The sequence below is a fragment of the Heterocephalus glaber genome, unplaced genomic scaffold (assembly GCF_053883595.1).
Source record: "Heterocephalus glaber isolate CG9 unplaced genomic scaffold, H.glaber_assembly_v1.0 deba00001504, whole genome shotgun sequence".
Classification (NCBI taxonomy): Eukaryota; Metazoa; Chordata; class Mammalia; order Rodentia; family Bathyergidae; genus Heterocephalus; species Heterocephalus glaber.
The window spans coordinates 5,237,669-5,261,768 of NW_028258324.1; the positions used below are offsets into that span (position 1 = coordinate 5,237,669).

The 24,100-nt window shown below is 42.3% G+C and overlaps 1 protein-coding gene and 1 pseudogene across 6 annotated transcripts in view; one reads left to right on the plus strand and one right to left on the minus strand.

The window, feature by feature from the left end:
* The window catches only part of Dcaf1 (DDB1 and CUL4 associated factor 1), a 69,094-nt gene extending 64,815 nt beyond the window's left edge, over positions 1-4,279 (minus strand). For 3 of the 6 annotated variants that reach the window (XM_087186913.1, XM_087186915.1, XM_021238589.2), the window contains exon 1: positions 3,275-3,427. In XM_087186913.1, coding sequence (XP_087043039.1) covers positions 3,275-3,323 — 49 coding nt within the window. In that variant the 5' untranslated portion in view covers positions 3,324-3,427. Of the gene's footprint in view, positions 1-3,274; positions 3,428-4,255 lie in introns of those variants that run through there. The other 3 variants (XR_015441099.1, XM_021238745.2, XM_087186914.1) reach the window with 3 other exon arrangements.
* A 1,595-nt stretch (positions 4,280-5,874) lies between these two features.
* LOC110349147 (small nuclear ribonucleoprotein G pseudogene) lies at positions 5,875-6,191 on the plus strand (annotated as a pseudogene).
* Positions 6,192-24,100: the final 17,909 nt, after the last annotated feature.

The window sequence follows — 24,100 nt, forward strand, 5'->3', positions numbered from 1 at the left end:
TTCAACCCCTTCTCCTACCACAACACACAGCTGTCTTCTCTATGCCTCTGAAATTTTGCCTATAGCAATAATGGCCACTATAGCTTTGATTTTACAGAAGGCTTAGCTCTGAGTCAAGTGTTTTAGCCACATTACTTCTCGTTATCCCTCACTACCACTCCACAGGATTTGCATGGTTACCAACTTTGTAGATGAGAAATCTGAATTTAGAGAGTTGAACCAGAGTAGAGCCCAGGGTTGTGGATCTAGAGGCTGGGTTCATAACCTGCCTATGCATTTCCTCCAACAACTCTTCAGGTAACTGGCCTCCATGCTTCCCTGGGCCAGAATCCAAAATACATAGGGATGGAATTCTGGAGCCTTAGATATCATCCCTCTGCCTGTGATCTCGCCATCCCAATGATGACTTCTTCACTGCCTAGAGTCCTGAAAAACAGAACCTTTGTGGGAACCAAAGCCCAACTTACCACAGCTCTTGGCACTGCCTCAGCCTGTCACCAGATGGCACTACTCCCCTTTGGAAACCCAGTCTAGGACCCTGGGTTGGTGAAGGGAGGGGTATCAAGGAGGGGCTTTGGAGAAGCCATAGCCCAGGAGATTGTGGAAGCAAAGTAGAAGACATACGGGGCCTGTCCAGCAGCAGCTCCTTTGAAAATCTACAACCTGTTACTCCTGCAGCCCTCTACCCCTGCCAACATCCACCAAACACACAGCCACATACCTACAGGCACCCCCAGACCTCTACCCTGGGAAGATGAAAGGGCAGCACCCAGGCTTTCCCAGATGTGCTCACTGGCACATTTCACAGGATAGAGTACCCACATTGCCAGATACACCAGTCCTCACAGCCAATACTTTCACATCTAAGCATACATCAATACAAAGCCTCAAATAATCCAGGGCCACATACCGAGTGTATCTGGCACATTGGTTCTGAGTCATTGGAAAGAAATTTCTTAGTCTCTTTGGTAGAGAACCTCTGGACTCTGTCCTGCCCTGCTGTACCTGCTTCTCCCTCCTTTGCGGTATGCCTGAGAAAGAACCCCTCATCTGAAAGTGGAAGGAGTCATGTTTGCAGGGCTCCCCAGCAGCAGAGAAAAAGCAAGAGAGGCCCAGCCCTAGTCCCAGTACTAAGCACTACAGTCATAGGTATGTCATAGGTACACTTTACCTGTCCCTGTCCCAAACATGCCCCCTTCTCAAGGTAGGAAAATCCACAGCACCAAATCCTCCAAGACTCAAGCTTCTCCCTGCTCCCTCCCCCTTCTCTATGACCCTTTCTCTCCCAGCACCTCCTTCTAGGCTTTCCTGACCCAAGTGCTTCCACCAGCCTGTCTTTACCCTGGTACCACCCAACTACTCCTGTGCTTTCTCCTGCAACTCCCTGGGGATGGAGGTGAGGCTTCTGCCCCATATCCATTCATGCTCTTCTATTGGCTGTGCAAGACTACCACTGAAGTATCCAGGAGTGTCACAGGAGCCACCAAGAATAGGATAAGGCCACCAAGTTTTAGGGGCCCCAGCCTAGACAAAGAGGAAATCTCAATCACCAGCTGACCTGACCTTCCTGGAGGTACCAGTAGTTCTACAGAACATGAGTAAAGGGACACTAGCCATTTCCTCAGGATGTGTGCAAAGTGGCCAACTCTTATCTAATTACATCCATGTCCACCACTCTCATTCTACAGAGGAAGAAACTGGCGCTCCACAATGAACCATTTAAACCTTCATTTTGTCTAATTGCTGCAGCTGTTACAGTCTCCAGAAGTCAGTCCCCACCTCCTGCTCCCACAGGTTCAACTTCATAGAGGAGCCAGAGGCCCAAGTGGGAACTGAGGCAGCAACCTCCATCTCCATTCAGCTGCCATGTACCAAGGCCTAGTCAGAGAAGACCCCCATGGAATATTTAGGATACTTATACTAAAATTTGTAAATCATTTATTTGAAACTCAAATTGAACTAGTCAATGCATATTTTATCTGCCAACCCTAACTCTGAGCCTCTGCTCAGCCACAGACTCCGAGGACTGCATTCCTGTGGCCTCCCAGGGACTCACTGTAATGATCAGCAAAATGGTAAGAAGCAAATCATAACAGCTGATTCCAAAGGAGTCTCATTAAAAATTTAGACAGGTCCAAGCATCAAAACTTCTTTACCCAAAAGCTGATGATCTCGGTGATATCAGACTCAAATTTCCCCTTTCTACCCTTTCTCTAACTCCATCACTAATGTTAAGGACCAAAAAAATAGCATCTATTATTCTATTGGAAAGCATTTGGAGGAATAGATAGCTTAGTGGTAGAGTCCAACTTTGGAGGCAAAACAGACCTGCATCTCAATATGGGCGCTCCCAGCCAGGTGTAGTGGTGTACACCTGTAATCCCAGCACTCTGGGAGGCTGGGGTAGGAGATCCCAAGTTCTCCTTGTCTCAAAAAATAAAATGCTACTGGGGATTTGGCTCAGTGTGAAGGCCCTGGGTTCAATTCCCAATACCATAAAACAACAACAACAACAAAAACTAAAGCTCCCATTTACCAGTTGTTAGACCTCAACCAGTTATTTCACTTTTTCTTCAGCTTCAATTTTCCTAGTGTGCAAAGTATGGCTCTTTTTTTTTTTTTTTTGTAGTCCAGATTAGACTCAGGACCTTGTACATTATAGGTAAGTGCTGTATCACTGAACTACATTTCCAGCCCTTTTTTATTTTACCTTGAGACAGGATCTTGCTAAATTGCCCAGATTGGCTTCAAACAAATCTTTCTGCCTCAGCCTCCCAAATAGCTGACATTACAGCCACAGTGACTGGCTTCCTGCAACCATGAGAATTAAATGTAAAGTGTCTAGTTTGGGGCCTGGCCCACAGTTAGTGCTAAGTAAGTGATGGCTGTTGCTACTCCAATTGTTCTTGATCTCAAGCTGTCCTCTTTAGAGTTTTTCAGGACTACTTCAACCATGGTTTCTCTTTGCTCCCATTACCGCTTGCTGGAGGAGCTCAGGTTCTCACATTTAAATGAGAAACAAGCTCCACATCAAAAAAATCCTAGGTCACATTTTCGAAAGCACTGGAGAGTAATGAAATAGCCACTCTTGACCACCTGTATAATCTGTACCAGCAGAGAACTGAAAACTGAGTGAGTTAGAGAGTAGAGGCAGGAGGATCTTGTCTAGACTAACTCCTGAAGAATCAAAAATGAAGGGCAGTCAAAAATCAGGGACCCACTTTGCCTTGAAACCAAACATGTCACGCTCCCCAAACCAGCCCATTCATCTTGCCTTCCTCCTGGGGTGAAGCTTGCATTTGAAATCCTTGCTGAGAGCACATTTACTTCGTGGAATTCTCTGGCAGAACTGTGAGTGATGTCATAATCAAAGTAAAGGCCAAATTGGGGGTGGTTATACTCTGTGCCACCTTACAATGGACATCCCCTGCAGAAAGCAGATACTATAGCATGAAGAAGGCTAAATTCTGCCCTCCAGGTACCCCTTTGCACCTGTCTGATACTCTAATTGTCATCCCCACTGACCCTTGACTCTGCCCTTCCCAGTGGCTATGCTCCAGTACAGGTTAGAGGTTGGGGAATTGGGTGAAGGGAAGATTAGGAGCAAGCATCTCTGGCTGTTTTGTTTTGTTTTTTGAGGCAAGTTCTTACTATATAGTTCAGGCTGGCCTTGAACTCATGCTGGTCCTCCTTAGCCTCCCAAGTGCTAGGATTATAGGTGTGTGTCACCTCCCTTCTCAAGCTTATCCCCTATTTATTTTGCCTCAGTTTCCACTGGGAGGAAACAGCAGTGGAGTTGACACTGGGGAGACAGTCAATATTGGCCTTGCCTTCAAGCTCCCAGAAGCCCCTGGAGTTTTGGTAATCGTCTATTTTGTAGGTACAAGACCTTTCTACAGGATTCAGGTATCTCTGGCCTAACCCGTTTGAAGTTACTCTAGGGACTGTTGGGGCAAACCCTAATGAAGACTTGGCTCAGACAACTTCCCATTCTATCAGTCCTTTCATTTCAAAAGGACCTACAGGAGAATGGTCTGTCTAATGGAAGGAGGGTGGTCTGACCCTCAGTTCAGAGCTCAGAGCTCCACTACCATCACCAGGAGTAACTATCTCCTGCCCCTCCACAAACGTGGCTCCCCTGGGCTTGGACCTCTGAGACATGGCTAGATATAGCCTAAATCACCTAGTTAGGCCTGGAAGCCAAAAACATCAGGGAGGGGCATTTCTAGGTGCAGAGGGTGTCCTGGACTCTTACCATGAGGGAGGCTTTTAGAGGTGAGGGTGCCTCTCTGAAAGGTCACATGTTGTTCTTGGGGAAGCCCCCTCCACCCAGCTCCTGGTACACCAGGTCCAGACTTGTCACAAGATGGACTTTTATGAAGTCACAAAGCTGGCTGCCTCCACAAAGGACCAGGGACCAGGACAATCTGAGGCTAGAGGGTATGGACTTGTTGAGTGGGAGAATTTCAGGAGCAGACTTTGCACTCTGGAGGGACTCCCTGGAGTAGCCTCAGGTAGTAGTCGGCAGAGGTCTCTCTGATATCTGGGGATGGGGACCATTTCTCAGTGTCAGTCATTGTCAAAAGGCAAGAGCATAGGCCAGGGATTTAGCTTAGTGGCACCACACCTGCCTTGCAAGCCCAAGGTCCTAAGTTCGATCCCTGGTACCAAAAAAAAAAAAAAAAAACCCAAGAACTATGAGGTTTGGAGCTGTGGTCCTCGGCTGTGGGCCTGTCCCTTGAGACCCTTGCCGGGGGGATGGACTCTTGCCCCTACTGAGTGCATATAAGGGTCTTAATCACTTATTTTTTTGTTGCTCTATGGAAAAGGTAAGTTAAAATCCCTGAATGAGGATCAGCTCTTCCCCTCAGTGTGATCCATCTTGCCAGGGATTTAGCTCAGTGGTTCCGCTGCCTGCCTCAGTGTGATCCATCTATGATCAACAATTTGAATATTCTATCTGCTCCCTGAGTAGGCATGTGCTGCTACATTCTGCTACATGGAAAAGCTGACCTGGTGGCCTTAGGATTTCCCTCCCTGTTGGACTTCACAGAGGAAGAATGTCAGAATAAACAGGAGAGCACAGTGCCTCTCTCTATATAGCAGTGGTGGTGGACCTATGGTACATGTGTTGTTTTTCTTTTAAAACAAAAGATGTTAATATATGAGTTGTTTTTTCTAAACTAAAACCTCAGTATTCAGGTTAATTGCAGTGTTAGCACTTTGTGATAAATAAGTGGGTTTTGGGTTGCAGTTTGGGCACTCGTCTGAAAGGTTGACCATCACTGCTCTAGAGCATAGAAAGTCCCGTATCCCAAGAGGCAACCTCGGAGAAAACAGGATGGAGGAGAACACCACAACCAGGAAGGGTGGACAGGCTGCCATGGAAGGTCACAGTTTGTATGTGAGAATGAGGAGAGCTACTTGATACTTTCTAAAAAAAAAAAAAAAAAGAACAGCCAGGCATGGTGGCACATACCTATAATCTCAGGACTGAGGGAGGCTGGGGCACAAGGATTGCAAGTTCAAGTACTGCCAGGAAAGTGAGACCTTGTATCAAAATAAATTTTAAAATGTTGAGGATAAGGGGCCAGGGATTTAGCTCAGTGGTTCCACCGCCTGCCTCACAAGAGTAAGGTCCCGTGTTCGATCCCTGGCACTCCCCCCTCAAAAAAGGTTGAGGATATAGTTCAGTGGTACAGCACCCCTAGTACCAAAAAAAAAGCCTGGCATGGTGGTGAACACCTGCAGGAGGAAAGCAAGTTCAAGCCTAGCCCAGGCAATTTAGTGCAAAGGCTGTGAGTTCAAATCCTCAATACTAAAGAAACAAAACACAAAAGGATCTCTGAGCCCGTGGATTAGACAAGATGAGCTCGCCCTCCTGAGCTGAAAAAAATTATGGACAAGAAATTTTCATTGAGATTAAACGGTGGCAGACAGGTCCAAGGAATATTGCGAGGGTTTGATCCCTTTATGAATCTTGTGATAGATGAATGTGTGGAGATGGCAACTAGTGGGCAACAGAACAATACTGGAACAGTGGTAATACGAGGAAATAGTATCATCATGTTGGAAGCCCTGAAACGAGTTTAAATAACTGTTCAGCAGAGAAATCCATGCCCCTCTTCAAAGCGCTAGTTTGACAATGACCAAAAATTGAGTCATACACATTTTCATATTAAATTTTTTGTTAAATAAAGTTTGGTAATAGTCAAAAAAAAATTTTTTTAAATAAAGAAAGAAACAAAACAAAACTGCTTCTAGTTAAGATTCCTGAACTGCTCTTTCTCTGTGTCTAGTTCTGTACCCTGCTTATTTTGTCCTGAAAAGGACACAACACATGGCAGAGATTACAGCCCCTGCCCTCAAGGGCCCATAACCTAGGGACAGGGCCATGATGCCTCCTTTAAAAAGAAGGCTGCCCCACGCCTGCCTTGCAAGCACAAGGTCCTAAGTTCGATCCCCGGTACAAAAAAAAAAAAAAACATAAAAAGAAGGTTGCCATTCCAGCAAGTAGTGGGCGAGTCTAGACCCAAGTGCTATGAATCCAAGTACAGGGCCCTGCATTTCACTGAAGTTAAGAACAGAGTAGGGTCTGTGTCCAGTGGCTTACACCTGTTATCCCTGAACTTTATTGGGTGGGGGGAGTTGAGACAGGGTCTGACTTTAAAGTTCAGGCGGGCCCTGAACTCACTATGTAGTCCAGGCTGGCCTCGAATTTATGGCAATCCTCCTGTCTCAGCCTCCTAAGAGCTGGGATTACAGGTGTGTGCCACCACACCCAGCTCATCCCTGCACTTTGAGAGGCTGGGGCAGGAGGATTGCAAGCACCTGAGACCTTGTCTCAAAAAAAAAAAAATTTTTTTTAATGGGCTGGGGATGTAGTGGTAGAGCACTTGCCTAACAAGCAGTGAGTGAGCGCCTGAGTTCTATATCCAGTACCACCAAAGAAGAAAGAGAAGGAAGAGGAGGCAGGTGCCAGCCAGCCTGCTGGCAAGCAGGATTTAAAAATGTCTTTAGAAGCTCTTATCTAAGGTGTGCAGTTGATCCTTGAGGCAGAAAGTATATTCAGCCTGTCTGGCCAGTGAGTTGTTTGTCCCCAGTCCCCTTTGATATTCCTGATACAGAGAAGGTTCACTGCCTCCACTGCAAGAGTGTAGCCACCTTGAGGCTGATGATTACATAAGAAACCACTCTGCTCGTGGGGCTAAGACCTGAAGCTAGTAAAGAGGACGGAGGACAGGGAAGACAGACACTCCTGGTTTTCCATATAAGCCTTTTTTCAACTCTGACTTTTAAGTCCCTTGAATGTGTATTACTTTGATAAAAATAAAATTCTTTTGAAAAGTAAAACTATACATGTCATTATACATTTGCCAAAACTCATAGCAAGTACAACACAAGAGGGGACCCTAATTATACTATGGACTTTGGATGATAGTGCTGTGTCAAAGTAGGTTCATTGATTGTAACAAATGTAACAGGGGATCAGCTCAGGGCTGTCTAGAATGGCATGTGCCACATTCTGGGTTTATCCCAAGCACTGCAAACAAAATTTTGTAACAAGATAAAACAATACCTCTCTGGTGTGGGAGGTTGATAATGAAGGAGGCCTCCATGTGGAGGTATGGGAACTCTGCACCTTCTGGCCAATTTTGCTGTGAGTTTAAAATTGCTCTGAAAAATAGTCTATTTATAAATAAAACAAACCTCACTTCATGCGTATGCAAGGATCACATGAACTGAGATATAAAAGGGTTCATCCTGACCCAGGTGAGATTTTCTTTTTTTTGTTAAGAGACAGTCTCACCACATCGCCCAGATTGACTTCAAACTCCTAAGCTCAAGCAATTCTTCTGTCTCTGCCTTCAGTGTAACTGGAATGACAGGTATGTGCCAGTGCACCTGGCTGACCACTGCACATTCAGCCACCACTCCAGGGACTGGTTGGCCTGTGGTCACTCCCTCCACCTTGGTAGGACAGTATCTTCTTCCCAAAGGAGCAGGAGTGGCCTGGTGGTCTCCACTGGGTCTGTTGGAACACTTGCCCTGGGAAGGGATGAAGAAGCATCCTAGGCCCCTCTATTTAGACCTGGGGTTAGGGTTGCTTGAGCAAGAGGCATGATTTTTCACAAACTTCAACAGGATTCTCTTCCATCCTTCTGATCTGCCCCCAATCCCCTGGCCAGTCACACTCATCTTTCATTTTTTCTGCTTTTCTTGTTTGGTTCTCTTTCCATGGTATAAAAGTTTTATACTACATACCCAGGTTAAAGCTTCTAACATTTGTTTGTTTGTTTATTACTAGGGTTTGAATCCTGGGCTTTTGCAATGAGCTTATGTTCCTGAGCTGTCTCTCTCTCTCTCTCTCTCTCTCTCTCTCTCTCTCTCTCTCTCTCTCTCATTGTTGGCTCAAACTTGGGATTCTCCTCATTCAGCCTCTCAGAGCGCTAGGATTATAGGCACTCACTGCAGTGTCCAGGCTAAGGCTTTTGCCCAGGTTCCCCCTTGTAGGCAGCAATTGCCTCCCTTTGTGAACCCCTTACCTGCTTCCCCTCCCTCTCTAGCCACAAAGGAAGCCTGGAGACCCTGACCTTCATGGTGGTGGCTTCATGATATGGGCTAGCTTCTTGCGTATGGTTTTGAGGTAGAAGATTAGGGCATGGCAGGTCGGCTGGAAGACAGGATGTAACCTGAGCTGGAAAGAATAACAGCATGTCACCTGTCAGTCATGGCCAGAGTTTGTGGGCAGAGCAACTTCTCACCTACTAGATCTGAAAGAGTATACAAGATGGCAGCCATTGACTTAGGGGCCACTGTGATCTTGCTGTTCTGTTGTCCTCCTGTTTCTGCAGTGGCCTGTTCCTCTTCTTGCTCTTTTCTTCATTCTTTTCTTCTTTCTTCTCTTTTCTCACTCTTTCCTTTTCTTTGTTTGCTTTAAATAAAAGTTGCATCTATCTGTTCATCAAGTGCCCTGGCCAATTCTTTGGCCAAGACAGAAGGAGCCTGGAATTATGAGACATTATGCCATCCAGCAACAGTTTGAAGGGCAGGTTGCAGAGGAGGAGAGAGAAAAGAATGGAGGTAACTATGAGAAGAACTCAAACAGTAATGTTCTTCAGCTTCCTCAGAACTTCAGATGCATCTCTTTCCTGCTGGTCTTGTTTGTTTCTTCCTTTCATCCATCATGGAGCTCTAATTTCTGGGCAGGCAACAGGGTCCTGCCTCTTGCTTACATGTTTTTAGGGAGACAGCCCATACAATTTGATAAGGGATGTAGTGAACATCCCTTGGAACTGAAAGACTGTGGAAGAAAGAGCACCTAGGACAGTTAACATATAGCTCTTTATGAGCCAAATATACAGCCTGGGAGACCAAGTCAGAAGAATTGCAAGTTCAATCTGAGCCTGGGTAACATATCGACTTAATGACACCCTGAATCAAAATAAAAAATAAAGGGCTGGGGATGTAGCTCAGTGGGAAGGCATTGAGTTTAATCCTCAGTACTGCAAAAAGGAAAAAAAAAGCCAAATCTATATGTTTTAAATCACAAGCAAGAGATGGTGGCACACACTGTAATCCCAGCACTCGAGAGGCTGAGGCAAGAGGATCACTGCCATTTTGAGGCCAGCCTGGCCTACATAGTCTAAAGCCAGCCTAGACTACATAGTGAGAACCTGTCTTAATTAATTGAGACAGACAGATACACTTACATAGAAAACAAATCGTTTGTTGTTTTTTTATTCTTAAGTTCTTTTATTTGTACATTTTAGGTATCCAATATGTTTACATTTATCATTGGGTGCTTGTACCTATACATGATGTATCTTGATTCTTATTTTTTTCCCCATTACCTGTGCACCCTTCACCCCTCCACCCTTCCCTATTTACATAGACTTCATTTCCATTTTTTTTCCTTTTCTCATAATTTTTCCTTTCCTGTCTTTCCTTTCCCCTTCCCTGGCCTTCACCCCTACCTCTTTGGACCTTTTTTCCTATTTCAAATTACCAATTATTCATTTTAATCATTTTAACCCTTATTTACACTTTCAGTTTCTCACACTAGAGAAACTATTCAATATTTACACATGTGTGTTCTATTTATTTCACTTAAGAGTATGGCCTCAATATGCATCCATTTAGCTACAAGTGACTCTACTTTCTTGTTCTTTCTGGCTGAGTAGTACTCCATTTTATAAAAAAAAACACATCTTCTTTATCCAGTTTCCAGTTGATGGGCACTTGGGCTGCTTCCAAGCTTTAGCTATTACAAACTGTGCCCCTATAAACATGGGTGCACATATATTGCTCTGGTATGATTCTTTTTTGCCAGGGGGGTACCGAGGATCGAACTCGGGTCCTTGCACTTGCGCAGCAGGCGGCAAAACCACTAAGCTAAATCTCCGACCCTCTGGTATGATTCTTTTAATTCTTTTGGGAAGATACCCAGCAGGGGAATAGCTGGGTCAAATGGAACCTCTAGCCCTAGTTCTTTGAGGAATCTCCATACTGATTTCCACAGTGGTTGCACTAGGCTGCACTCCCACCAGCAATGGAGAAGGGTTCCTTTCTCCCCACACCCCCACCAGCATTTGTTATTCGTTGATTTCTTGATAGCAGCCATTCTTTCTGGGGTGAGGTGGAATCTCAGTGTTGTTTTCATCTGCATCTCTCGAATGACCAGTGATGTTGAACATTTTTTCATATATTTATTTGCTGCTTTTACTTCTTTGTCTGAGAAATGTCTGTTCATTTCAGCTGCCCATTTTTGAATTGGTCTTTGAATTTGGGGGTCTGATTTTTTTCAGTTCTTTATATATTCTAGATAGCAGTCCTTTGTCTGAGGTATAGCTGCTAAAAAATTTTTCCCACATTATAGGTTATCTGTTAGCTCTTTTGGTGGTTTGTTTTGCAGTGCAGAAGCTTTTTAATAAGATGAGATCCTACTTGTTGATTCTTTGTGCTAGTTCCTGTGCTACTGAGGTTTTGTTCATAAAGTCTTTTCCTATGCCAGTGTCTTCAAGAGTTCTACCTAACTTTTCTTCCTGCAAGTTTAGCGTTTCTGTTTTAATATTTAGATCTTTAATCCACTTTGATCTCAGTTTAGTGCATGGTGATAGGTATGGGTCTAGTTTTTGGGGGGTTTTTTTTGGTACCAGGGATCGAACTCAGGTCCTTTCACTTGTGCAGCAGGCAGTGAAACCACTGAGCTAAATCCCCAGCCCAGTATGGGTCTAGTTTTAATCTTTGGCAGATTGAAATCCAGTTTTTTCAACAAAGAAAATGGAAAGACACCCCTTGCTCCTGGGTAGGAAGAACCAATATAGTGAAAATGGCCATACTTCCAAAACTACTATGTAGATTCAATGCAATGCTGATTGAAATTCCAACAATATACTTCACAGAACTAGAGAAAACAATCCAAAAATTCATTTGGAATCAGAAGAGACCTAGAATAGCAAAAGCAATTCTAAGCAACAGAGACATGGCAGGGGGTATCACAATCCTCAACTTGAAACTATACTACAAAGCTACTGTGATAAAAACAGCATGGTACTGGCAAAAGAACAGACCTGAGGATCAGTGGAATAGATTAGAAGATGCAGAAGCAACTCCAGACATACTCAGCCACCTCATCTTTGACAAAGGAAAACAAATCGTTTTTACAGAATATAATATTTCTTTCACATAAATTTTTTGAGACAGAGTCTTGCTCTTGTGTGTGTGTGTGTGTTTTGAGACAGGGTCTTGCTATGTAGTCTGGCTTTGAAGTTACCATGTAGCCCAGGCTAGCCTCAATCAATTCTCCTGCTTCAACCTCCCTAGTACTAGTATTATAGGTATGCAATACCATGTCTGGCTTTAGGATCTATTTAATGTGAAAGTTGTAGATTTTCATGGCTCTGATCACATCTCACAGCCTCTTTTCTTTGCACCTTATTCATGCAGATCCCACCTCCTGACTTTTGTCTATCCTGTTACTCTTCTTTAGATTCCTTTTGTCCATCTTTTGCCCAACCCCACCTCTATCCCCTGGCCTGATCTACCTGGTCCCTCCTATCTTTTCACACTAGTCTAGGTTGGGAGCCTTCCTAGCGACTCCTGCTTCAGTTGGAGCCATTGTGATGATAGCTAAAACTTCCTTTCAAGCTGGGCATGGTGGCATACACCTGTAATCTCAGCACTCTGGGTGGCTGAGGCAGGAGAACTGCAAGTTCAAGCCATTCTTGGCAACTTAGCAAGACCCTGTCTCAAAAATAAAATCAAGTAAAATAAAAGGTGAGTGAAAGCTCAGTGAGAAGCCCCTGGGTTCAACTCCCAGTACCAAATCAGCAACAGCAAAACCAAAAGTTTCTTTAAGCAAAATAAGGAAGTGACTGTAGAGAGACAGAGTTATTTTTTGCACTCCACCGGTGGGAACCCTAATCTTTCTCTTCTTCCCTTTCTCTAGGACTGTCAGCCCAATTGCCCTCTGCCTGGCTGCTTCAAAGCTCTGCACCTCTGAAACTTGACTACAAATTTCTGAGATGCAGAATTCAGTTGGTCCGTTGCGATCAGATATTCTCCCTGGGCCAATTAGCTCATGGTAGGAAACTAAGACACTGAACACTAATGTGGTTTCCAAGCCTCACCCCTGGGTGGGTGGGCATTTTATAAAGGGGAGGATGGGCTAAAAAGACGGAAAGGTATCTCCTGCAGCTCCTTCAGGGAATATTTACACTGTGCTTAAACTTTATAGTGGTGTAACTACTACCAATTTAACACCTGCTACTGGTCTCCCTCAGTGGATGTATCTCTTAGAACAGAGGCCAAGCTGTATAACTGCTTTCAGGAACAAAACAGCATTCACCCAATGAATATTTGTGGGATAAAGCACCATGAAAGCCCAGAAAAAGAACTGGCCTTCAGGTTCACGGAGGTATATCACAGAGAAGGTGACACGGGCTGAACATTACAGGGGAGTGGGTTTACTACCTGGCAAGAGAGGTATGGCAAAGGGAAATGTGGCCCTCTGTTCTGAGTAGGTCCAATCATACATTACTGAGCAACTATGATTAACAACACATTGGGTGACTATTCTTCATGTATGGTAAGGCCTGGAAATGGGTAAGGCATAATCAAATAATCTTAAGGATACTAAGAGTAACCTAACCAAATATTTCCTCTCCTGACCCCGTTGATAGTTCTGTTCTCACAGGAGTTAAGACTGTACTATAATTATGTTTGTGTGCCTGTCTCACCCTGGAGCCTCAGGGACTATGTAGGTTTTATCTTTGTCTAACAAATCCTCAGGGCCTGTTGAATAAAACTGAATCCCCTTAAGGCACATGGGTGGGCAGATGCAACCCTCCGAAATACATGCTCATTTACCTTAATCTTATACCAGACTTTGTGGTTACTGAGATTGGCTGACTTGGTCCCATTTGGAGCAATCAGACACAAGTCCCTAAGAATGAGATTAGGGGAGGGGGGTGTGTGTCTATAACTGAAATAATTATAGAAGTCCAGCCTAAGTCTGGGGAACCCCAGCCAGTCTTATGTAGAGGTTGGACCTTGGTCAGAAGATGATGGAATTTATTTAAAAGTATGAACTAAAATTGAAATGGATTAAAGATCTAAATATTAAAAGAGAAACATTAAACTGGCTGGAAGAGAGGTTAAGTACAACTCTTGAAGACACTGGCATAGGAAAAGATTTTATGAACAAAACCTCAGTTGCCCATGAACTAGCACGAAGAATCAACAAGTGGGATCTCTTCTTATTAAAAAGCTTCTGCACAGCAAGAGAAACCACCAACAGTGTGAAGAGACAACCCACAATGTGGAAAAAAATTTTCAGCAGCTGTTCCTCAGACAAAGGTCTACTCTCTAGAATATATAAAGAACTTTAAAAAAATCAGACCTCCCATATCTAAAGACCCAATCCAAAAATGGGCATCTGAAATGAACAGACATTTCTCAGACAAAGAAGTAGAAATAGCAAATAAATACATGAAAAAATGTTCAACATCCCTGGTCATTCGAGAGATGCAAATGGAAAAAATGCTTAGATTCCATCTCACCACTCCAGAAAGAATGGCTGCTATCATGAAATCAACCAATAACAAATGCTGGCGGGGCTGTGGGGAAAGAGGAACCCTGCTCCACTGCCGGTGGGAGTGTAGACTGGAGCAACTACTGTGGAAATCAGTATGGAGATACCTCAAAGAACTAGGACTGGAAGTCCCATTTGACCCAGGTATGCCCCTGCTGGGTATCTTCCCCAAAGAATTAAAAGAATCATACCACAGCGATGTATGTGCGCCCATGTTCATAGCAGCACAGTTTGTAATAGCTAAAACTTTGAAACAGCCAATTGCCCATCAACTGGAGACTGGATAAAGAAAATGTGGGGTTTTTTTTAAATAAAATGGAGTACTGCTCAGCCATAAAAAATGAGAAATTAGAGACATTTATAGCTAAATGGATGCACACTGAGGCGATATTCTTAAGTGAAATAAATAGGACACATGTGTAAATACTGAATAGTTTCTCTGGTGTGAGAAACTGGAAGTGTAAATAAGGACTAAAAGGTATAATAGATAATGTGAAATAGGAAGAAAAGGGGCAAAGGGGAAGGGGAAGGGGAAGTAGGAGGAGTAGGGGAAAGGAAAGAAGGAAATGGAATTAATATGAGAAAATGAAAAAACGGAAACAAAGTCTTTGTAAATAGGGAAGGGTGGAGGGGTTGAAGGGAGGGCAGGGGAATGGGGAAAAAATAAGATCGATTATGTAAAGATACAAATTTACAATGATAATTGTCATTATGTTGTATGCCTACAATGTACCAATAAAATCAATTTTTTTTAAAAGTGTGAAAAGATTGGCTAAATTCACTCTGAACTGAATAAACCTATACATTTGAAAGTTTTAAGGCCTGGGCATCTTCCCTAAAGAATTAAAACCCATGTTTATAGCGGCACAGTTTATAATAACTAAAGCTTGGAAACAGCCCAAGTGCCCATCAACTGGAAACTGGATAAAGGTGGTTTTTTTATAAAATGGAGTACTACTCAGCCATAAAGAACGAGAAACTAGAGACATTTATAGCTAAATGGATGCATATAGAGGCCATACTCTTAAGTGAAATAAATAGGACACACATGTGTAAATACCGAATGGTTTTTCTTGTGTGAGAAACTGAAAGTGTAAATAAGGATTAGAATGATTAAAATGAATAATTGATAATTTGACACAGGAAAAGGTCCAAAGGTGTAGGGGTGGTGGGAGGGGAAGGGGAAAGGAAGAAGGGAAAGGAAAAATTATGAGAAAAGAAAAAAAAAAGGAAACGAAATCTATGTAAATAGGGAAGGGTGCACAGGTAATGGGGAAAAAATAAGAACCAAGATACATCATGTACAGGTACAAGCACCCAATGATAAATGTAAATGTATTGTATACCTAAAATGTACCAATAAAAGAATTTAAATAAAATAAAATAAAATAAAATAAAATTTTTTAAGGTTTTTTTTTTCTTTTTTGCAGTACTAGTGATTGAACCCAGGGCCTTCACACTGAGCTGTATCTCTAGACATTTGATTTTTCATTTTGAGACAGGGTCTCACTAAATTGCCCAGGTTGGGCTTAAACTTGCCATCTTCCTGCCTCAGCTTCCCAGAGTGCCAACTAATGGTCTTATTTTTATTTTATATTTTTGGTTTTTTTGAGACAGGGTCTCACTATGTATTTCAGCCTTTCGTGGTAGGAAACTAAGACACATAATACCAACTTCGTTTCCAAGCCTCACCCCTGGGTGGGTAGGCATTTTATAAAGGGGAGGATGGGCTAAAAAGACGGAAAAGTATCTCCTGCAGCTCCTTCAGGGAATATTTACACTGTGCTTAAACCTTATAGTGGTGTAATTTTACTACCAAGTTAACACCTGCCACTGGTCTCTTGACTTTGGGTGGGGTGAGTGTGAGACAAGGTCTCACCACGTATTTCCAGGCTAGCCTTGAACTCACTGTGTAGCACACACTGGCCCCAAACTCATGGCAATCCTCCTGCCTCAGTTTCCTGAGTGCTGGGATTACAGGTTGGTCTCCTGGCCTTGAACTCACTATGTAGCCCAGGCTGCCCTCAAACTGGCCGTGATCCTCCTGCCTCAGCCTCCAGAATGCTGGGATTACAGTGTGTGCCACCAAGCCAGGCTCTTTTCACTTTTTAAATTGTATTTTTGGGGGCTTTTTGACACAGATCTCACTATGTTTAATGGTCTTAAAGAATCTTTGTAGTCATTTTCTCATTTCTTTCTCACAACTGTAAGTATGTTATTACCATTGTACAGGTGAACGGCCTAACTTAAGGATGTTAAGTGAATTGCCCAAGGTCACACAGAATGTGAGAGGAGCTGATCTTTCCCTACTATTATTGAGAAAGGGACTTTCATTGCTTGGAGGGAGTTATGGACCCTCCTAAGCATCCTAAGTTCTCTCCAGACCCCAGAGTTCCGCAATTGAGGATCACTGTGCCTCTTCTCAGAAAAACAAGTATATACTGTGGCTCTACCATGTACAAGGTATCTTCCACCATCTTTATTGAAACCAGTTCTCAGAAAAGCACTAGCATAACAGTCTTTTATTGAAGTAAGCAAAAGGGTTTACTTTCTGTGTAACAGATACTATATTTGAATTCTAAAATCAGGGTTCAAATTTTGACTCCACTGGTTACTGGCTATGAGATTTAAGCATAATTTGATCTTTTTTAGCTTCAGTTTCTTTAAAGGAGGTAAAGTTAGCATCCCCATATACACCTGTAATCCCAGGGACTCAGGACAATGAGTCAGGAGGATCACAAGTTTGAGGTCAGCCTGGGCAATTTATCAAGAGCCTGTCAGAATAAAATGAAAAAGAGCTGGATATAGCTCATAGGTAGAGTGCTTCCCTAGCATGCATGAGGCCCTGGGTTCAATCCATAGTATGGTCCAAAAATAAACAAACAAACACACTAGTCTCACTAGATGTAGAAAAAGTCTTTGAAGCCAGGCATGGTGGCATATGCCTATAATTCCAACATTTGGGAAGCTGAGGCAGGAGGATCCCAGCAAGTATGAGGCCAGCCTGGGCTACAACAGTGAGTTCAAGACCCGCCTGAACTACATTGTAAGATCTTAAAAAAAAAGAAGAAAAGAAAAAGCCTTTCACAAAATCAAACAACCATTCATGATAAAAACCCTGAAGAAAACAGGTATAAAGGCAGACCTCCCAAATTTAAAGACCCAATCCAAAAATGGGCATCTGAAATGCTGAAATGAACAGACATTTCTCAGACAAAGAAGTAGAAATAGCAAATAATCATGTGAAAAAATATTCAACATCACTGGCCATTCAAGAGATGCAAATGAAAACAACGCTGAGATTCCACCTCACTCCAGAAAGAATGGCTGCTATCATTAAATCAATCAATAACAAATGCTGGCGGGGCTGTGGGGAAAGAGGAACCCTGCTCCACTGCTGATGGGAGTGTAGACTGGTGCAACCACTGTGGAAATCAGTATAGAGATACTTCAAAAAACTAGGACTGGAAGTCCCATTTGACCCAGGTATTCCCTTGGTGGGTATCTTCCCCACAGAATTAAAAGAATCATACCACAGCGATATATGTCCACCCATGTTCATAGCAGCACAGTTTGTAATAGCTAAAACTTAGAAGCAGCCCAATTGCCCATCAACTGGAGACTGGATAAAGAAAATGCAGTATTTTTATAAAATGGAGTACTACTCAGCCATAAAAAATGAGAAATTAGAGACATTTATAGCTAAATGGATGCACATTGAAGCGATACTCTTAAGTGAAATAAATAGGACACACATGTATAAATATCGAATAGTTTCTCTGGTGTGAGAAACTGAAAGTGTAAATAAGGACTAAAAGGTATAATAGATAATGTGAAATAGGAAGAAAAGGGGCAAAGGGGAGGGGAAGTGGGAGGGGTAGGGGAAAGGAAAGAAGGGAGAGGAATTAATATGAGAAAATGAAAAAATGGAAACAAAGTCTTTGTAAATAGGGAGGGATGGAGGGGTTGAAGGGAGGGCAGGAGAAGGGGGAAAAATAAGAACCAAGAGAGATTATGTAAAGGTGCAAATTTCCAATGATGAATGTTATTATATTGTATACCTTAAATGTACCAATAAAATTTTAAAAAAGAAAATAGGTATAAAGGACCTTATCACTATCTGATAAAAGCCATTTATGTCAAACCAATAGCCAACATCATAGTAAATGGGAAAAAGCTGAAAGCTTCCCCTCTAAAATTAGGAACAAGACAAGAGTGTTCACTACCACCATTCCTGTTCAACACAGTACTCGAAATATTAGAGCAATCAGACACAAGAAAGAAAGAAAGGAAGGAAGGAAGGAAGGAAGGAAGGAAGGAAAGAAAGAAAGAAAGAAAGAAAGAAAAGAAAGGAAGAAAAAGAAAGAGAAAGAAGGAAAGGAAAGAATGAAAAGAAAGAAGAAAGAAAGAAGAAAAGGGATACACATAAGAAAGGAAGAACTCAAATTATCATTGTTTATAGATGACATGATCTTTTCCATAAAAGACCCAAAAATTCCACCAAAAGACTCCTAGAATTAATAACCAAATTCAGCAATGTGGCAGAATACAAAATCAACACACAAAAATCAACAGTGTTCCTGTGTACCCAGAGATAAAATAATGAACCCACTGAGAAAGAAATTAGAAAAACACCACCATTCACAACAACATCAAGAAAAATCATATACTTAAGAATTAACCTATCCAAGAAAGTGAAGGCCTCTATAATGAATATTACAGTATGTACTTTGAAAAAAGAGATAAAAAAGGATATCAGAAAAGGAAAAGATATCCCCTGTTCCTGGATAGACAGAATGAACATTGTCAAAATGGCCATACTTCCAAAACTAATATATATACATATATATTTCATGCAATCCCAATCAAAATTCCAAGGGCATTCTGCACAGAATTAGAGAAAATAATCCTAAAATTCATATAAAATCAGAAGAGAGACAGAATAGCAAAAGCAATCCTAGACAACAAGAGCAAAGTAGGAGGCACCACAGTCCTAAATTTCAAGTTATATAACAAAGCTACAGTGATAAAAACAGCATGGTGCAGGCACAAAAATAAACATGTGGATCAATAGAATAGAATAGAGGATGCAGAAACAACCTCAGGCATATTCAGCTATCTGATCTTTGACAAAGGGTCCAAAAACATACCCTGGAGGAAAGATAAATAAATCTTTTCAGCAAATGGTGCTGGAAAACTGGTTATCCACATGCAGAAGATTGAAAATAAACCAGAATCTCTCAGCATGCATTAAACTAAAATCAAATAACTAAATATTAAAACAGAAACAATCTGCCAGAAGACAAAACAGATAAAACTCTTGAAGACATAGGCATAGCCAAAGACTTTCTGACAGAACCTCAGTTGCACAAGAAATAACATAAAAAACAGCAAATCAGATTATATCAAATTAAAAACCTTCATAGCAAAGGAAACAATCAATAGAGTAAAGACACAGCCTACAGAATGAGGAAAAATTTGGCTGGCTACTCCTCAGAAAGAGGACTAATATCTAGAATACATATAGAGCTCAAAAATATTAGCTTCCCTTCAAATAAAAAACCCAATTCAAAAATGGTAACTGAGGTCCAGGCGTGGTGGCACACACCTATAATCCCAGCACTCAGGAGGCTGAGGCAGGAGGATTGCCACAAGTTCGAGGCCAGCCTGGGCTACAGTGAGTTCAAGGCCAGCCTAAATTATAGAGTGAGACCCTGTCTCAAAAAAAAAAATTGGCAACTGATGAATAAACATTTTTCAAAAGAATTACAAATGACAAATAAATACATGAAAAAGTGTTCAACATCTCTGTCCATTACAGCAATGCAAATTAAAACAACCCTGAGATTCCATCTTACTCCATAAAGAATGACTATCATCAAGAAATCATAAGAACAAATGCTGGCAAGGCTTCAGGGTAAAGGAACCTTCATATATTGTTGGTGGGAATGCAAACTGTATAACTGCTATGAAAATCAGTATGGAAATTCACCAAAAAATGAAAATGAGGGCCCGGGATTTAGCTCAGCAGCACTGAGTGTGCCTTGCAAGCACAAGGTCCTGAGTTCAATCCCTGGTACCAAAAAAAAAAAAAAAAAGAAGAAAGAAAAAGAAAAGAAAATAAGAAATTCTGTTTGACCCAGCAATATTTCCCTTCTAGGTATCAAAAGAGTTAAAGACATCATATTATAGTGATACATGTACATCCATGTTTAGAGCAGCAAAATTCATAACTAAATCTTAGAAGCAGCCCATGGGTCCATCAACTAATGAATGGATAAAGAAAATGTGGTATTTATACAAAATAGAGTATTACTCAGCTGTAAAGAAGGATGAACGGGTCAATTGTAGGAAAACAGATGCACCTTGAGACAATAATGGTAAGTGAAATAAATCAGCCATACAAGCTTAATCGTCGCATGGTTTCTCTTACATAAGAAACCCAAAGTATAAATACTCTAAACAGAAAAATTTAAAAATGGGTAATAGGAAACAAGGAGATAGATCTTTTGCTGATAGGAAGGGGACCAAGAGATGGAAAGAAGGAAAGGGGAAAGGGAAGGGCATGTAAAAAGAATTAAGGTGTGTTATACATGGCACATACATAACTCCCTACAATGAAGGCAATCATTAAGTACCGCAAACATGTACTAATAAAAATTAAAATTAAAAAATCTGAGATCTTGAGCCAAATTAAACCTCTCCTCCTTAAAAAAAAATCCTGAAGTCAATCTATATAACATAATATTAATCACTTTCTTTGTGGTACTGGGAACTCAGTCCCTTTGCACTGAGCTGCATCCTCAGGCCTTTTTTATTTTTTATTTTGTAAGTTGGTAAATTGCCCAAGTTAGGCTTAAAGTTGTGATCCTCCTGCTTCAGCATCCCAGAGTGCTGCAATTATAGGCATGAAATTTTGACCACTTTTTCCCCCAGTTTCTCTTCTTTTTTGTGGCACTAGGGTGAGAGCCCAGAGGTTTGCACATGCTAGGCAAGCACTTTACTGCTGAGCTACATCCTAGCCCTTTTTAATTTATTTTGAGACAGAGTCTCATTACATTGTCTGGGCTGACCTTGAGCTTGTGATCCTCCTGCTTCAGCCTTCTCATAGCTGGTATTATAGGCATGTGGCCCCCACATCTGGCTAAAATTAACAATTTTAAGTGAGCAACTCAGTGGTATTCATCCCATTCACAATGTTATGCAACGACACTTCTATCTAGTTTCAAAACATTTTCACCTCCCTAAAAAACATCCAGGGCCTGTTAAGCAATTATTTTTCATCTGTTACTGACTAGCACGGATTCTTAGTCACAAGTGAGATAGAAATCAGATGTTGACAGGTTTTTAAGCCCACTGACAGCCATCACCCTTGTTTGTACACTTCTGCAAGGGCCTCAAAAGAGAAGGGAACTCGTACCTGCTTCTAAGATGCTACTAATTGGCCAAGGGTTCTTGCTCAATTCATGTAGAAATCACAAAGTAGATGAGCATGATGGTGCATGCCTGTCACTCCAGCACAAGAAGGCTGAATAAGGCAGGAGGATTACAAGTTCTGGACTCTATATTGACTTTGAAGCCAACCTGGACTTCATAGTAAGACCTTATCTCAGAGTGGAGGTGGAGAATGGAGGGAAAGGGAAGGGAAGAGAAGAGAGGAGAGGAGAGAAGGAGAGAGAAGGGGAGGGGAAAGAAGGAGAGAAAGAGGCCACAAATTGGCAACATTTGGTTTTTGGTGTTAATGGCCCTGGGGATTGAATGTCAGCAGTTATCAGGCTTTTTATTGTTAACAGCCCTCCAGAACCAGTCAAGAATACTTCTAGCCATGGGAGATGGGGACTCCTGGAAATTCCCCCTTAGTCTCCACCACTCTCTACTGGTAGCAGTTTTCAGTGTTACCAGCTCTGACTGCTGACCACTTTCAGCATCAGTAGCCTTTGGTGTGACCAGTTCAGCTTGCTCTACTCAAGATAGAAATCACAAATAGACAAAATTATGCCACCTCACAGGAAGATTGCTGCCAGCCTGGGCTACATAATGACTTCAAGGCCAGCCTGGAATACATAGTGCAACCCTGTCTCAAAAAAGAAAAAAAATCCATGTGTGGTGATGCACACCTGTAATCCCACCACCATTTGGGAGACTGAGGCAGGAGGATCTCTGTGAGTTTAAGGCCAACCTGAGTCACACAGCAAGAACCTGTCTCAAAAAATGAAAAATATCAAAAGTTATTTCATCTCAAAGAGACTTTACTAGGACTTTTCTACTGCATAAAGATGAACAGCATACAGAGAAGTTGCTTATAAAGGAAAACAGGCAGACACTGGAAGACTGATGCAGGAGGATTGCAAGTTCAAGCCTAGCATGGATGTCTTAGTTACTTTGTTTGCTGCTGAGACACAATAGCTGACATCCACAGATTAAAGGAGAAAAGGTTGATTTCAGCTCAATTTGTAGAAGTTTCAATCCATAGTGACCTGGCTCCAAGGCAGAGAAGCATGGCAGAAGGGCATCATAGAGGAGAAATAGTCCATGGTGTGGTAGGCAGGAAGAAGCAAGCAGCAAAAGCAGCAGTGAAGCAAACCTCCCTTTTCCTTTTATCCCATCCAGGCTACAAGCCTTTTGGGTGGTGCCACGAATACCCAGGGTGGGCCTTCCCATTATCCACACCCAGAACTACGCTAAACCAATCAATGGACTGATCTAGTACTACACACCCTTAATCCCAGTATCACACCCTAAACCCAGGCAGTTCCAAAGAGTCCCACCTATGAGCTCATGAGGCTTTGGGGGGACATCTAGATATAAGCCATAACAATGAGCAATTTAGTGAGACCCTATCTCAAAATAAAAAAATTAAAAGGGCTGGGGATGTAGTTCAGTGTGAAGGACCTGGGTTCAATCCCTAGAACTGAAGCAAACAAACAAACAGTGGTCTCCCTCATGCATAGTATCTGACTTTCTGTTTGGTCATGGGTAGAGGAGGTGCTGCTTACAGACCTAATTGAGTTGGGCTGTTGAGAGGTGGGATCCTCCAGTGAGGCTGCAGAGCAGAGTCTTCTAGGATAGATATAAATCTGAAGTTTGCTGCAGCCAAGGAGAAAATCTCCTGGAGTGTTCATGGGATGCTTGATGAGCTCTGCTCTCTGCAAAGTGATTGGGGTGGCTCCAAAGGGATCAAAAAGAAGCTCTTCAGGAGTATTGGACCCTTCTCTCCTGTCTTAAATCTCCTCCTTCAGCCCCTGGAAACAACTGGTCTACTTTCTCTCTCTCTCTCTCTCTCTCTCTCTCTCTCTCTCTCTCTCTCTCTCTCTCTCAACTTAGCCATTCTGGGTATTTCATATAAGTGGAATCTCATAGGTGACCTTTAGTTTCTGGCTTTTTTCACTAAGCATGTTGGTGTGTGTGTGTGTGTGTACATGCTCATATGTATAGTACTGAGGATTGAACCTAAGGCCTTGCAAGTGCTAGGCAAGCATTCTACCACTCGGCTATATCCCAATGTTACTTGGGAGGTTGCAGCAGAAAGATAGCAATTTGAGGCTTGCCTGGATACCTAGCACAGCCTTGTCTTAAAACAAAAAAGAGCTGAGGATATAGCTGAGTGCTAGAGCACTTACTTAGCATGTATGGGACTCTGGGTTCAAAGTATTTGGGATTGAACCCAGGTCTTTCACGAAAAGCTATATCCACAGCCTTTTCTTAATTTTTAATTTTGAGACAGAGTCTTTATGTCACTAAGTTGCTCAAGCTGGGCTCGAACTCATGATCCTCCTAAAGTGCTGGGACTACGGGTTGCATCATCACACTCAGCTAGCATCTTGTTTTTGTTGTTATTTGTTTTATGGTGCTAGGGACAGAACCCAGGGCCTTGCACATGATAGACAAGTACTCAACCACTCAGCCACATTTTGGGTGTTATGGTTTAGATCTAAACATCCTCCAAAGCCTCATGTATTCGGAAGATTAGTCTATGGAAGCACAATCACCTCTTTGGTGTTGGTG